The sequence below is a fragment of the Quercus lobata genome, chromosome 6, assembly GCF_001633185.2.
Source record: "Quercus lobata isolate SW786 chromosome 6, ValleyOak3.0 Primary Assembly, whole genome shotgun sequence".
Taxonomy (NCBI): Eukaryota; Viridiplantae; Streptophyta; class Magnoliopsida; order Fagales; family Fagaceae; genus Quercus; species Quercus lobata.
Genome location: NC_044909.1, coordinates 29251041 through 29266077, shown reverse-complemented (window position 1 = coordinate 29266077; position 15037 = coordinate 29251041). Strand labels below are relative to the sequence as shown.

Below are 15037 nucleotides of genomic sequence, written 5' to 3'. Positions count from 1 at the left end.
AAACTCTATGAATGTGAAACATCTACAAAGCTTAGCTAGGTACAATTCTTGACGCCAGACTTTTTTAGAGTACTTTGCCAGAAAACAAAGAAAATCTTTACTCTTAATTTGATACTGCCAGCTGGTGGGGTCCACCCAATATCTGGCTTCTTTTCAATCTTTTTTTTCTTTAAAAAAAACCTTTCTGCGTCATACATTCAACCCTTTCATTAACAATCTGCGCCAAATCACTCTCCCTCTCATTAAGCTTCTTTAAAAGTACAAAGATACCTAAGAGGTTTTTCCTTCACCACGCACCAAACTCTTCATCTTATGGTTATTTTACAGACACATGGTTTCTCTTATGTGTCATAACTTATATAATTAGTCAGAACCAAGAACCCTCTCTCTCTCTCTCTCTCTCTCTCTCTCTCTCTACTGAAAAAGAGAACCCTCTTACGCCATGGACAACATAAACCACCATAATAAGCTCATAGACAACAGTTGGAATCTTGACCTTGCTATAGAAGAACCCATCCACCATCATCACCAAATTTCCTTTGATTCCTTTTGGCCAAACCACTCTCTTCAAACCCATCAACTCCCATCCTCATCATCATCCAACCATATTATTCCCACTACAAATAATGTATTTTCTGACCCCATTGGGAGCCAAATGGAAGTAGAACTAGAAGAAGAAGAAGAGCCAGAAGAAGAGCTCGGAGCCATGAAGGAAATGATGTACAAGATTGCAGCTATGCAGCCAGTGGACATTGATCCAGCCACAATCCGAAAGCCAAAAAGGCGAAACGTTCGGATTAGTGATGATCCTCAGAGCGTGGCCGCGCGTCACAGAAGGGAAAGGATAAGCGAGAAAATTCGAATCCTTCAAAGACTTGTCCCAGGTGGTACTAAAATGGACACAGCTTCTATGTTAGATGAAGCAATTCGCTATGTCAAGTTCTTGAAGAAACAAATCCGTTTGTTACAATCAACTCAGAATCCACAATGCATGGAAGCTCCTATGGGAAACTTAGTCCATGGAGTTTGGCCATTTACACCCAATAGACCTCATGGCTCCACTTCCATGGACCCTCAAGCTGGAACTACAGGATTCACCTATATAAACAATGGGAGCAACCAGCTGGGAGAAACCTAGCTGCTAGCTAGCTTGGCATTAAGAGGTAATTAGCAAGTGATTAGTGGCTAATGATTGTGTTCTAATTGTAATAAGGAAGTGTGCATATGGTGATGAATTTTGTGTAAAAAAGAAAGTGATATATAATTTTAGGGTCATGTGGAGAACAAAAGTTGTTAGGATGTTGTTGACTAAAGGCTGTGGAATAATCATAACAGTTAGCTAGACTTACGTACAACCATTTATATAATATAGAATAAGGCCTACGGAGTGTGAAAGTTGGCCGGAAAGTTTGTTTGGCAGTCTCTCTTCCGGGAATAAAACAGTGACGTTAAATACAATTGAATATGATTATACACTTCTCTCTCTCTCTCTCTCTCTACATATATATATGTGTGTGTGTGTGTGTGTGTGTGTGTGTGTATTTTAAGTGTGTGTTTATCATATTGATGAGTTATAGTTGTCTTCAAATTTTGAGATTAAGGTTCAATTGTTGTTGTTTTGAAAAGTTTATGAAGATGGACACACACTATATGTATGTATTTTAAGTGTATGTTTAAGCATATAATCTTGATTAGTCTCTTGTTAATTTATAATTGTCTTAAAATTTTGGAATTGAGACTTAATTTTTGTTGTCCTGAAAAGTATACAAATATGAATATATCTGGTACTCTGTGTGTGTGTCATATGCAAATAGGTCGGCAATAATGAATGTGCACATGCGTTTGGCATGTGTGTATGAGATGAGATGGATATGGAAAAGGGGGATTACAATTAAAATTATTGCAGATCGAAATGATTGTTTTGGTCTAGTGAAAGATAACCCTAAAAGTCTTAAAAGTGAAAACCCTAGAGGCTCACATCACATGCTACTGAACCTTAAAAAAAAATTCTTTCTTTATGCAAGATTACGTAGTTTAAGGTTTCAAAGCTCTTGTGTGCAGCATACAACCTTTTATGCTAGATTGAGCAGACCTAGCTAGTCTTGCAGATGGTACCCCTATGAAGAATTGAGGCGAGCAGCAGCGTAGGAAATTGATTGCTGATAGTCTCAAGACTGTCTTGAGTGCTCAAGTTTTCTCTAGTACGCCTATATATCTATTATGATATTAAGGTTGAAATAGCTACAAAGATTTTAATTTTCATGAAGGTTAACTGATAATAATGAAACCATGCATTGATGCATATAATATGATTGATACAAGAGAAGTTTTCATGCAAAAAGGCCCTAGTTACCCTGATCAGATACAGATTTCATTTTTTAGGTGATGTGTTCCCATTAGTCAAAATTATTTTCTTTTTATTCTGGATGAGTACAACAAGTTATTTCATGATTCAAAGTATAAGTTTGCACTATATTGACTGATTGGCTAACAGTTTCAAAGACCTTCATCAAATAAGTAGCTATTTGCTGGTGAACTTTGAAATCATGTTAATCCACTATATATGGTTGTTTAAAGGTGTTGCTAGAAGGGTGTTACATGTATTGTATTTGTTGTATATGAGGTTTTTATAATTAACGAGGATAAGTTGGCCATATTCAAATACATTATAAATGCATATTGAAAATTCACTACTGTTAGCTAAAGCCCAAGGATTAACATTCAAGAAAATCTTATAATTGTGAGGGCTACCAAAAAAAAAAAAAACTCTAGTTGTGGCTATATATATATATATATATAGCATTTTTAGGTATATCATGGATATGTTAGATTTATCCTCACAGGGATGCATCCTAGCTAGCTACTTCTATGCCTTCGAGACTTCGCTTCTTGATTAATATGAGAAATCCGTAGAAGCCCAAATTCAAGTAATTAACTTGAAACTTACAAATTTTTTTACCAAAAATAGGAGGATTGACAAGTGACATGATTATTGATTGGGAAAAAGAACACAAAAATCTAAAATGAGAGTTTTAAAATGCTCAAACTTCGATATATAGTGGGTGACTTTCTGTGTGAATGGCACACCAAGATAATTTTAGATCTAGAAAAGAAATATTTTGATAAAATGAAGTAATTGATAAAGACTTTTAAGTTTTAAGTCTTCACGTAATGTTTTCTTAATTAACTTGATGAGATGATAAGGCTTGTAGCACTTAATATTGGATGGCATAAAGATTAATTATATTATATATAAACTCTAGAAAAATGGAGAGTAAATTCTTCTTCTTCTTCTTTTACCCTCACATTAGTAACTGACTTAGCCAGGATTATTCAGATTGCTTGTATTGTCTAAAATAGAAAGAAAGACTTTAAAAAAAAAAATCTAAAGATGGAAACATGACCCATTAATTTGTAGTACAGACTTTTCTTAAAACTCTTTATATTTTCCCTCGATTATAAAGAAAGAACTTGATCCAAAATACTGATATCATTGTAGCTTTTTTGACAATGGATAGCTTAGAAGAGCATGAAGAAAACATGACAAAGAGCATATAGGTTGTAGATCTCACCTTTTCATGCCCACCCATTAGATTTAGATGCCACACGTTAGAGAAACAAAATTTTTATTAGTAAATTACAATTTTGCCCCTTAATTAAAAGTTTGAGGTTGATTTTATTATATGATCCTTGAGGTTTAACTTTTTTGTTTTTGGTACATCAAATTTAATTCCGTTTTCAAAAGGATCTTTCTGTTCATCTACATTAGTGAGCTTGCTGTCAAGTACCAAATAAGCTCCTAGATATTTGGACATGTCACCTATTTATCGCCTAGTTGGCCTAAATTGCCAATCATCCAACTAATTAACATTTTATTTTTGAGGGAAGACAAATATATATAAAAAAATTTAAAAGAAAAAAAGAAAAGAAAGAGAAAGACAATGCCATATCGAAGTGTAGAGTTCCACCACTTGGAAAATTGACCTTGATCTAATCGGTAATCACTGCATACTCATACCCACACTCAAAAAACACCACCCATAATCTTCATCACCAAGATGTAATATATATACATATATATATATATATATATATATATATAAATATATATTAAAAATAAAAATAAAACCCAAAATAATTCAAGGTTAATCCATATTAAATTCATCTTAGAACCAAACATAACCTATCTTACACTGGTTCCTAGCTAATTAAACACCCTAAAATCCAAAAAACAGCCTCTCTCATTCCCTCCCACGGCCAATATCCATTGTTATTAAATGTCAAAAAGCAATTTCTATTGGAGAAAAATAAATAAAACCCTAATAGTTATTTTAAAATTTTAAGAATATTCCAAACCTAGCTCTCAACAATAATATTCCTTTCCTTATTATTTTTTTTTTCTCAATCTCTCACTTTCCCATTGTCACTTCTCTCTCTTCTCTCAAGCTCACCTCTCGACTTGTCCATCACGACGTTACTTTTAAAGAGTGCCACCATGAGGTGGTGGGGGCATTACACTGACAGAGCCAATATAGATCGAGGTGATGACGTAGTCAAGCATCCGTGTTTGATGGTGGTTCTTGGGTTCAATCGAATATAGGTTTGATGGCAGAGCTTAAGGCTTGGCAATCGACAATGAATCCATTTTAGGTGGATTCTTCATTAGTGGCAATTTGGGCTATCAAGTGAGATATATGGTTTAGAGTAAGTTTTGGCTATACGTGTTTATGGGTTTTGGTTGGATTGAGTGTCTTGGGTTAATGGAACATACGTGCGTGTGTCTCTGGTAGAGCTCGACTCTTGCAAACTTTGCATTTATGTTTCTTTCCTTTTGGCGTCCTCCTTTGGTCCAAAAAAAAAGGAATGTTTGAGAATGGGTATTGATTTAAATGCATAATATTCACGGTTATGATTAGGGCTATAAATAAATCAAGTTGTTTATAAACAACTTTGGCTTAATTTGATAAAGAGCTTGTTAATGTTTTTTCTTTTTTTTTGAAACTAAAGAGCTTGTTAATGTTTATTTATTTATAAATAAGCTTAGTTTAAGCCTTAGTTTTAAACTTGTTTAATAAACAAATCAAACCCAATCAAAAAAAAAAAAAAAATCATAAACAAACTTGTGAAAAATAGAGCTTGATAAAATAAATAAAGTTAAGCCTATATAGACTCATTTATGGACTTGGTAAGTAAATTCATATCTTACTAAACCTTTAATCAATTGGTAATTAAGACCACTCATCTAAATCAAAATGGGCTTCTTAATGTACTTGTACTGGATCTCGAATTTAAGAGCTTAATATTAAGCTCAAGGTTTTAGACTTTTGATGTGCTCAAGTTCAAACATTGTTCCTAAGCTAGTGTGACTTGTTTTTACTAGTTAATTAAAGGGCGTATGTTATGGTATAATACACATCCCTCTATCAAATTTTAAAAAATAAAATAAAGTAAAAACTCACGTCTCACGTTTCTTTTTCAATTGTATGGATATATACGAGTTTATATATTAGATGAAAAGTAACATTCACGTTAATTCGACAATATACATGTTAGAAATTAGCATTGATACACTATGTTGAATATGCTAGTCTTAATCTTGTTAGAAATACTGAATGCAATAGTATTGTATTTCTCTAATGAAAGAATATATATGAGTGCCTTTATATAAGAGACATATGAGTGCAGTACAAGTAAGAGTGTAGTACAAGAATGTATGCTATATAAGTAATCTAGTTGGGCCTAAAGTCCACAACACTATACACGTTAACAGCCCCCTTCAAACTCAAGGTGGATGTGAGACCAACTTGAGGTTGTCAACCAAAGTACGAAGGCGTCCTTTAGGATGTGACTTGGTGAAAATATCTGCAAGTTGATCTTTAGAGGAGACTGAGATCAGCTTGAAAGCACCATGGACAAGATGATAACGGATAAAATGACAATCGATCTCTATGTGTTTAGTCCATTCATGGAAGACATCATTGTGAGTAATATGAATGACACTCTAGTTGTCACAATAAAGAGGAGTAGCAGAGGATGTAGACACACCTAAATCTTTGAGAAGCCATCGTAGCCAAAGGAGCTCAAATGTGGTATCAACAAGGGCACGATATTCTCCTTCAGTACTGGAGCGGGTCACATGAGTTTGTTTCTTACTTCGCTAAGAAATCAGAGAAGAACCAAGAAGAAAGTAATAACCAGTGGTGGACCTGCGATCAGTGGGATCTTCTGCCCAATCTGCATCAGAAAATGCACGGAGAATAAGAGGAGACTAAGCAGAGTAGAAAAAATCATGGAAGAGAGTGCCTTTTAGGTATTGAAGAATGCGCAAAATAGCAGCATAGTGAGTCGATCGTAGAGCAAACAGATACTGGCTCACCTGGTGAACAATATAGGAAATGTCTGGACGAGTGACAGTGAGATAAACTAGGTTGCCAACTAAGCGTCTGTCACTCCTCTTTAATGTGAATTTTACCAGCTCTTGTTTATTTTACATTAATGTGAATTTGGCAAACCAAGCTCGTGGAGCTTGTTTAAGACCATAAAGTGCACGTCGAATGTGACAAACCTTGTTAGAGTCAACAGAGAGGCCAGGAGGAGGTTGCATATAAACTTCTTCACTTAAATCCCCATTAAGGAATGCATTTTTGACATCCATCTGAAAAAAGTCCCATTTACTAGCAGTAGAACAGTTAAGAGGGCATGAACAGATGAGATACGAGCAACCGGAGCAAAGGTCTCTTCATAATCAATCTCATACTCCTGTGTAAAACCTTTTATAACGAGACGAGTTTTATAGCGCTCAATGGACCCATCAGAGCAAGTATTAATCTTGTAGATCCACTTACAACCAACCACTGATTTCTCAGGAGGGAGTGTCACCAAATCCCAAGTATGGTTTTTAGATAATGCATCAAGTTCCTCTTTCATTGCAATCTGCCATAAAGGGTCAATGGAAGCCTCACGATAGGTGTGAGGCTCGTGTAGTGTAGCAAGGATAGTGTAACAATGATAGTCAAGTAAATGTGTAGGAATGGACTTTACCCGAGTTGAGTGACGAGGTGGAATGTCTTGTGCAAGATCTTCAGGCGGAGCAGGAGCAGGGGACCTAAGCTCAAGATTGGGATTAGGTAGCTCGTCTTCGACCTGTTCATCTTCCACCTGTTCATTAAAAGGTTAACTAGGAAAGGGATCAATGATATCTGGTGGTTGGACAAAGAAGTCTACAGGAGAATCATGAGCAACTACAGGAGGATCAGAAGTAGCTACAGAAGGAATATGTGCCTCATCTGGAAAAAGATCTAAAACAGAAGAGGAAGATAGGGAGGCACGGAAGTGAGAGAGCTCGACAAATAGGCAATGTTCCTAAAAGACAACATTGCGGAAGATACGAAGACGATAAAAGACAGGATTATAATACCAATACCCCTTTTGAGTTTCGTCATAGCCAAGAAAACAACAAAGTCTTGACCGAGGCTCAAGTTTGTTATGCTCATGTGGCTAAAGAAGAACGAAACAAGCAAAACCGAAGGAGTGAAGGTGGTGATAGTCTGGAGGTGACCCAAAAAGGCGCTCATATGGAGTTTGATTTTGGATAACAAGACTTGAAATGCGATTAATAGTATAAACAGCATGAAGAGCAGCTTCGTCCCAAAAAGGAGCAAGAACTTTGGCAAAGAGAAGGAGAGCACGAACAGTGTCAAAAATATGACGAAATTTTTCATTTGGCTTTGCCATTTTGCTAAGAGGTATCTGGACAAGTTAGTTGATGAATAGTGCCATAGGAATGCAAAACAGTTTGGAAAGCATATTGAGTGTACTCAAGAGCATTATCAGATCGAAAAATTTTGATGCGTTTGGAAAACTGAATTTCAACCATTTTTGCAAAATTAGAATATACTTGCAATAATTCAAAACGATGTTTCATATTAAAAATCTAGCTATAGCGAGAGTAATCATCAACAAAAACAACAAAATATCGAGACCCACCAATACTAGAGATAGAGGAAGGCCCTCAAATATCAGAATGAATAAGATCAAAAATATCAGTGGATATTGATTCACTAGTATTAAAACGCAAAGCTGGTTGTTTTCCTAACTGACATGAGACACAATCAAAATTTTCTGTAGACACTGAATCTAACAAACCTCTAGAAGCCAATTGTTGTACCCGAGAGAAAGATGCGTGACCAAGTCGAGCATGCCAAAGTGCAAAGGAAGGAACAGAAGAAACTACAGCAGTTGCAGCAACAGAAACAGGAGCAACAAGTGGAAGACGAAGGTTGTCGACGGGAAACATATGCCCAACTCTGGGACCGGTTCCAAGCTCCTGTCTTGTCCTTGGATCCTACACAATACACCCAGAATAATAAAAGATAATGCGATAACCCAACTCAGCTAATTGTCCCACAAAGAATAAATTGTAAGAATGGTCAGGAACATTAAAGACCCTAGGAACCGAGAGGTTGGAGGTCGAAACGAAACCTATATTATGACCAGACATTGTGAAACCATTTGTTGTACGAATATTAAGAGGGTGTGGTGCGGGTTTAAGTTCAAAAAATAAAGACGAGTGAGGTGTCATGTGATTACAACAAGCAGAATCCATAAGCCAAGAGGTAGGAGACATACCAGATAAAGCTGAGAGAGAAAATGAATAAGATGTATTATCAACCATACGAATGATATTAGCGATGATGTTTATAAGGTCATCTTTGGAAATGGTGAAAGTGGATCCAGAAGACAAAGACTGTGTAGAGACGGGAGCCATTGGTTGGACACTCTCAGTGTTAGCAACAGTAGTAGCAGAAATTGAAACAGCTGATTTGTTGTGGTGATAGCAAATCTTAATACTGTGGCCAAAACGTTTACAAAAATTACAAAAACGTTTGCTGGATTGTCAGCGATGATTGTTACAAAAGGAAGAAGACTTATCCTTATTCTTCATTTAGAAGCAAAATATGCAAAAATGGACTGCAAAAATGAAATCTACGTGAAAAACTGGGTAAGGAGCACTTGGACTGCAAAAGTCAACTCTAGGAAAAAAGTCAACCCTCGATCAAAGTCAACGGTCAGGTCAACACAAGTCAACGGTATGGTCAACAGCAGGTCAACAATGAGTCAGCTGACATGACGGGTGATGTTAGCGATGATGTCACCTAGAGCTGACATCAGCAAGTGCAAATCTGGCACGTGCAAGCGCGTGGAGGCGCGTGAAGAAGGTTGTCGGTGCGTGGAACGCATGAGCTTGGGTGCAGAATCTTTGGGTAGTGCGTGAGGGTGCGTGTTATCTCCAATGACTACGAGACTTCCACCAACTTGTAAATCAACGCAAGACGATCTCAGTGATACCTGCATAAACATAATCGGAGCAATATTCACGGCAGTAATGACATATGCAGTGCTCTATGCGGTGTAGGACTCCTCAACGATAGCGGTTGCAGGTCCGGAACACAAAGACAGCGACTGGAAGATGTTGGAGGTTCAATAGCAAGAGGCTGCGGCAACTATTGTGACAACAAAAGCGATGTTGAGAATGGAGTAACACTAATAAAGACAAGACTGCTAAGAAAATGTCAGAGCAGTGGCTCTGATACCATGTTAGAAATTAGCATTGATACACTATGTTGAATACGCTAGTCATAATCTTGTTAAAAATACTGAATGCAATAGTATTGTATTTCTCTAATGAAAGAATATATATGAATGTCTTTATATAAGAGGCATATGAGTGCAGTACAAGTAAAAGTGTAGTACAAGAATGTGTGCTATACAAGTAATCTAGTTGAACCTAAAACCCACAACACTATACACGTTAACAATACATAACGTTCAATTGATAAAAAAAAGTTGGTATAAATAAATGTTTTTAAAAAGTCTAAACATATGTAAACGGACAAAAATTGTACTCTATATATTCTATTATTCCTTAAAAAGTAGGAATCGATATATATATTACAAGATTTTTGCCTACTCTTCATTATTATTGTAGCTATCTATTAATACTAATAATTTTTTTTTTTTTTTGGAAACAAAATCATTCCATTCAATTAATCAGAAAAATTAGCATCTTGATAAAAAGCTTCCCTAGCTATTGGAGGTAAATCTTCCATCCAATACATATCATCAATAATATTTCTTGCAAATTGAGCTAACACATGAGCCACCCTATTTCTCCCTCTCCTAGTACATTCAATACTCACCCAATGCAAATTTCTAATCAAATGTTGAATATCACCTATCACAGCCCAAAGTGCAGTCCAAATTCTCTTCCCAACATAGCCCCTTAAGCTCTCGGCCACATTTCCTCCTCTCATTACTTCCTTCGCCACCTTGTATGCTGACTTAACAATAAACAGCCCCTTCTTGTGATGCAACTAGATTATAATATCTTCCACATATCTTCAGCTTAGCTGGATTCTGCAAATAGCTTCAGCATCCACTTTCTCAAACATGTCCATAACTAATTTAGACCTCCATGCATGCAATTCTTGATCAATCAACTCAGCAACAACAACCTCTCTAACTTCATCCTTGACTAGATGCATAGGCGCATTTAATATTTTATTTAATAGTTATGCTTGTAGGCTGTAGCTTTAGACTTTTAGCACCTGGTACCATGGATTGATTGGAATAGTAAAAAATTTCAAAATTGTTATACAATGTAAAAAATAATTTTTTTTTAAAAAAAAGAAAAATTTATATTATATTATGTCATTTTCTTTATAAATATATTTTTGTATGTTCATGATTTAGTTATAATATGAAATGCTTAATGGAAATAGAATAAAATTATATGAAAATAGTTTATATATGATTCTAATATACTATAATAATAAAAAATGTTTATTATATTATGCTATTTTCAATTGAATCCATATTTGTAGTGTCGATTTTTTTAATAATAAATGTATTATATACATACTATCATGTACCGTTATTTTTCTGTTTTTGTATAATTTTTGCTGAATCTAAGAGACTTTAAAAAAAAATATATCAAATTATATCCGTCCATATACTTTTTAATTTTTTTTTTGGGAGAATAAGACAAGTAATGCTTTTATTAACGTAAGTGCAAATTGGCTATGTCAGCCTAAACAGTGGAAAAGAAAATTGGTGGAACATCCTTCATCCACACTACATAGTCGTTGACATTAATAGAATGCCTGGATAAACTATGTGCAAGTTTATTACCATCTCTTTTTTGTGTGAGAGTATAGTAATTTTCTAAAAGAGCTAGAAAAACCAAGTGCATCAAGAATGAGTGGCTTTACTGATGCCATAGAGCTTCCTCCATCCTTCAATGCCTGTATAATAGCAAGGTAGTCGCCTTCAAATACTGCTTCCTGTATTCCCACTTCCTATCCAAACTCCAGTGCACAGCATGCTGCAATAGCTTCAATCTCTGTTGCACCATAAGCTTGGGGTAACAGCTGGGTAAGGGAGGCAATCACAACACTACAAGAAATATGTACTATTGCAGCGGGTTTTTTGCTACGGGTGCAAAAACTGCCGCTATATACCGCATATTGCGGCGTTTTTTGGGACCACCACTGTACATAGGGTTTATTGCGGTGTTTTTTGGGACCGCCACAGTAGCTCTAGTCTTTTGCAATGTCCTACAATGGCGGGACATAAAACCGCCGCAATATATATGTTTTAGCGGCGTTAACTTAGATATAGTGGCACTCCAAAATCCTACCGCAATAAATATATCATTTTGCGCAGATACTATAGCGGTGATATAGAAAACCGCCACAATATGTAAGTTATAGCAATGCTTTTTCTTAGTTATAGCGGCGGGTTGGACCGCCATAATAGACTTTTAAATTTCCCAACACCAAAATTTCCCTCTGTTTTTTTTGGCTTCCCACTTATTAGGTTTTCACTTTTCACTTTTCCCACTTATCATTTTCCTCTCCAAACTCTCACTTTAGCCAAGCTTTTGCCACCGCCGCCTCACGTCTTCGTCGTCGCATTCTCTCTCCTGCTGAAGGTTTTAGTCTCTCATTGGTGACTAAGCCACTCGCCGTCATGTCATTTCGATCTGTAAGTTATTTTTTATTTTTTTATTTTATTTTTGTTGATTAATCGCCGGATACTAACCCACTCATTGTGCAAGGAATGTTCTTCCCTAGGGTTCCATCTCCATCTCCTCATCTCCCAATCCAAAGGTACTCTCCCTCTCTCTCGATTGCATCCCCTCCAAGGTTTGGTTTTTTTTTTTTTTTTTTTTGGTTCTGTGATTTTATGAATTTAGTGCTTCTAAGATCTATTTGGTTAATTTATTGTGCTTTTTTTTTTTTGTGTTTGAATTGGTATTGGATTTTGAGGTCAGTGAAAGTAGTGTTTGAATGGTATTTAATTACAATTGAATTTGATTGCGTACCAGAATTTTGGTTTTTTTTTTTTTTTCAATGGCATATGAGGAAACAAGTCTGATTAGGCCTATTTGGTATAGCTTAGTTTGCAGCTTTTTGAAAATGTGTTGCTTGAAAATTTCGTACCCAGGAAAAGGATGAGCTTCTAAAAAAGCTATATGTTGAAAAAGTGCAGTTTCTAATTGCTGAAAGTTTGGATTTGATGATAAACTACTTATGTTTGGTATCACTTTCACAACATAATATGGGAGGAACTTAACCAGGGAGTAGTTGAGTTGAGTTTTAAGCAACGTAGAATTTTGAACAACCTAAACCTTGTTATAAAGATTTGTGGAAGACAATACATGCAGCCTCCTTGTAAGGGGCTTGCTTTGTGACTCAAGGTCTTGTGTGTGACTGTTGGATTGGCAAATAAATGTTGTTCTGTTGGGTTTCTAATTTAACTACATGACTATAACTTGATCAAGTTAGAGCACTTTTTAAGAAAACTTTCCACAATTTAAATGAAGCTACTAGCTCTCTCTAAATGTTATGCTAGGTCATTTTAGGCAGTTCATGCCATTAATAGGGGCAATGATGACCCAATCTAGACAATTCTGATCCAATATGAATATGATGCAAAGCCTCTCTTTTTTTGGTTTAATTTGCTGACAGTTTCAATCTGAAAATTTTTATTATCACAAAAAAGGAAATTCCATGGCATCATTTTCGGTTTGCATATAGCATTCTTAATCCAAAATGGTAACCATTATAATTCTTTTTATCTAGGATGTATTAATTTAAGTTGTATGAGTCAAGTTGACAATGGAAGCATGGCACAACAACAATCTGCCAACCTAGTCTTTTACCGTGAGTTTTGGTGCGAGAGCTTTGCTAAGGTAAGGTGTTTCTGCAACAATCATGGTTGTGTACGAGCACTCATAATGTTGTGTCTGAATAGTGTTTATGGTATGATTTGACTGAACTTTTTTAAGTATTTTGTAATTGCACTACATATTTTCTAGTAGGCAGGTCTTCATTCATCAATTCCATAAAATTTATAAAGCCAAGTTCATGTTTCCTGTCACTTATGATTTACAATGTATAGATAGATGTGCTAAAATTTTTTGTTGTTGGCAATTTTATGGTGACCTCTTTTAGCTTCATGTTTTCACATTCATACTAAATGTTCTTCATGCTCTCCTTGTATTTTTTATTTAAAAAGTTTCTCATTCTGTTAACTGTTATATGTTTATGCTAAAGATTATGCTTGTACCTTTTTAAATCTTAGATTGCCTTATATTCCTATCTTCTTATTGGAAAACATTCTCATAGGGCCATGTTCATTGAGAAAGCGGGTCTCCAGCAAGTATTGCTTGCTTTTGGGTGATTAGGAATTGAAGATGAACTATTTATACTTTTCTTCGGTATTTTGTTATCTTTCCTTCCTTAGCATGGTTGGATGTTTGGTGTGGTTGCTGTTTCTTTACTGGTTGTGAAGTTAAAATATATATATAGATAGATAGATAGGGTTGAACAAAACCATTTGGATTGGATGGGATTAGTTTTTTCAATGTCAAATGCCTTAAAAGTTCGAAGGTTTTCAATGACAAATGCCTTAAACTTATTAGTGCAATTAAAGTCTTGGATAACCTACCTTGTAATATTGACTCATGGAATCTACACGATTTTTTTTTTTTTTTTTTAATTTGATAAGTTAAAAGGAAAAAAAAAAATATATATATATATATATAACAAGATCTCCTTAATTGTATGATGCGGTGCTTTTATTTATTCAGTTTATTAAGCTTAAATGTTAATGTTGATATTAATACTGTAATTAATAGTAGCTTAATATATGAAGTGGATTATCATACAGATTTGTGATACTTTATCTTCTAAGTTCATGCATGATATGTCAATCTCATACTCAATTAAGCTGATGTAGAAGATTTCTAATATGTCCTGTTGTTGACACTTTGCAGCATTTGGACCGTTGATCTCACATAGATACAACTAATTGTTGGCAAAGTAAGTGAAGTTGGTGAAATAATTAAGGTACTCTCTCTCTCTCTCTCTCTGGTTGTGGTGGCTTGTTGAATTAGGGCAAGCAGGTGGCTTGCATGGAGTAATAAGGTGGTTTTAGCTTATATTGAGAGTGTTGACTATTTTGTGTAATATTGGATGATTCTTGTTGAGTTATTTTTATTTGATTAATTTATTTTAGGCTATTGCTAGTAATGATGTTATAGTTACTAAATGTATTGATAACTTCTCTATGCATTTAAATTCATTGTTTTCTTAGGAACATAACTGAAAGTGAATGATTAAAAATGATTTGTTTCTTAAATTAAAGTGAAATTGTGTAAATGAAATATGTGTTAACTCTTGCTCTGTGCTTTCATGAAATCACATTATAAGTATTTCTTGTAAACCACTTTATAGCAATGGATAGGAGTTAAATGAAAATTATGAATAGAAGGTTTCGAGAATATTTAGATGGAGTCTAACAGTTTCTGAATTTTGCATCTAACCATGCACACCCGGATGGAACGATTTCATGTCCATGTAGAAAATGTGTGCATACAAATTCGTGGCCTATAGATGTTGTATAGGCTCACTTAGTGTCAAAAGGGATTTGTAGGGATTATAACCCTTGAGTTTTTAATGGGAAATCATCA

At 35.2% G+C, this 15037-nt stretch overlaps 1 protein-coding gene across 1 annotated transcript; it reads left to right on the top strand.

Annotated features, from left to right (window-relative positions):
• The first annotated feature begins 302 nt into the window (after nucleotides 1-302).
• Nucleotides 303-1441, top strand: LOC115950935 (transcription factor HEC3-like). Its single transcript, XM_031068215.1, has one exon. It carries the CDS (start codon nucleotides 443-445, stop codon nucleotides 1136-1138), a length of 696 nt encoding a protein of 231 aa, XP_030924075.1. The 5' UTR covers nucleotides 303-442; the 3' UTR covers nucleotides 1139-1441.
• Nucleotides 1442-15037: the final 13596 nt, after the last annotated feature.

What these genes read in the sequence shown, in the direction of transcription:
- LOC115950935 (XM_031068215.1), top strand. Translation starts at nt 443, where the DNA reads ATGGACAACATAAACCACCATAATAAGCTCATAGACAACAGTTGGAAT.